Source organism: Alligator sinensis, unplaced genomic scaffold (genome assembly GCF_000455745.1).
Source record: "Alligator sinensis unplaced genomic scaffold, ASM45574v1 scaffold269_1, whole genome shotgun sequence".
In the NCBI taxonomy this organism is placed as follows: domain Eukaryota; kingdom Metazoa; phylum Chordata; order Crocodylia; family Alligatoridae; genus Alligator; species Alligator sinensis.
The window spans coordinates 939,245-940,275 of record NW_005842048.1 but is presented as its reverse complement, the minus strand read 5'-3'; the positions used below and the strand labels follow the sequence as shown (position 1 = coordinate 940,275).

The 1,031-nt window shown below is 30.7% G+C and overlaps 1 protein-coding gene across 1 annotated transcript in view; it reads right to left on the bottom strand.

The window, feature by feature from the left end:
• The window catches only part of DNAJC10 (DnaJ heat shock protein family (Hsp40) member C10), a 28,668-nt gene that overhangs the window by 6,541 nt on the left and 21,096 nt on the right, over positions 1-1,031 (bottom strand). The window contains 2 exon segments of the mRNA XM_006022854.3: positions 1,002-1,021; positions 1,023-1,031. The exon segment at positions 1,023-1,031 is cut by the window's right edge and continues 129 nt beyond it. Coding sequence (XP_006022916.1) covers positions 1,002-1,021; positions 1,023-1,031 — 29 coding nt within the window.

Genomic DNA, 1,031 nt, shown 5'->3' with positions numbered 1-1,031 from the left:
GCTGAAGTGGAGATTTCATTGAAAAGATTAACAAAATAGACCATATTTTCAAAGAGAGATGTTAACTGTAGGAGAGACTTATATAGAAGAATAAAAACAACCTTTGTGATAAGTAGTCCAATAATCAAAACAACCTCTTATTAAACACTACTCTGAACAGACTAAATAATTTACTATCTATTAGCATTTAATGGAACTTTTTAATTGCACAAATAATCAATCTATCCCAATTAAAAGTTCAGTGTTTTTCTTTAATATTCTATAGGTCAGAAATGTAAAAAACTATTACCTATCCAAAGAAATCGATGTGTTACTGTAAAATGTACATGCTCTTTTTTTATTTAGTTGTCACTGTTTACTTCCCAGAGCAGCACTTTCATTGTCATTAGCTATCCAATATTAATGACACAGTGAATGGGCTGGCTGAATATGTGAAAGGAACTGTTTTATAACATTGCTATCAGATAATCTCCAGAGAAGATCATAGAATGTATACGTTCCTCTATATTTAAAAATAAGGTTGTATTGAAGTATTTCACAGGGAGTCAGACCTATTGATACTTTTTTTGCAGAAAATAACATAGCCCACAATGTAAGAAACCACTGAACGCAGAGAAGAGCCATCAGTAATAAACTGCAAAATCAAAATTCTGTGACAAGGGTTTTGTATCAACTACAAATTTAGTTGAACGCACTGAAACACTAATAACCACTTGTTTGAAGCTACATAATGCAGTGTTATGTCTCTAATAAATGCCTAACTAAAAGGTAGGAACCTCAAACCTTAAACTAATTTTTTTTGTGCATTAGGGATTACACAAGTAGAAACATTACAAATGCTTATGAAAATAGTCATGCTAAAAAGAGATTTGACTTGTGAAAGAGCCAATTATCCCTAATATGAGCCTTTTAACAGATTTTCAACATAAAATATAGTCTGAATTCATTTTGCTACAGAAGCCATAACATATTTTCCAAATTTAAATAGTTTTAATACTTACTAATAATGAGGAGCTGTGTTTGCTTTTTGG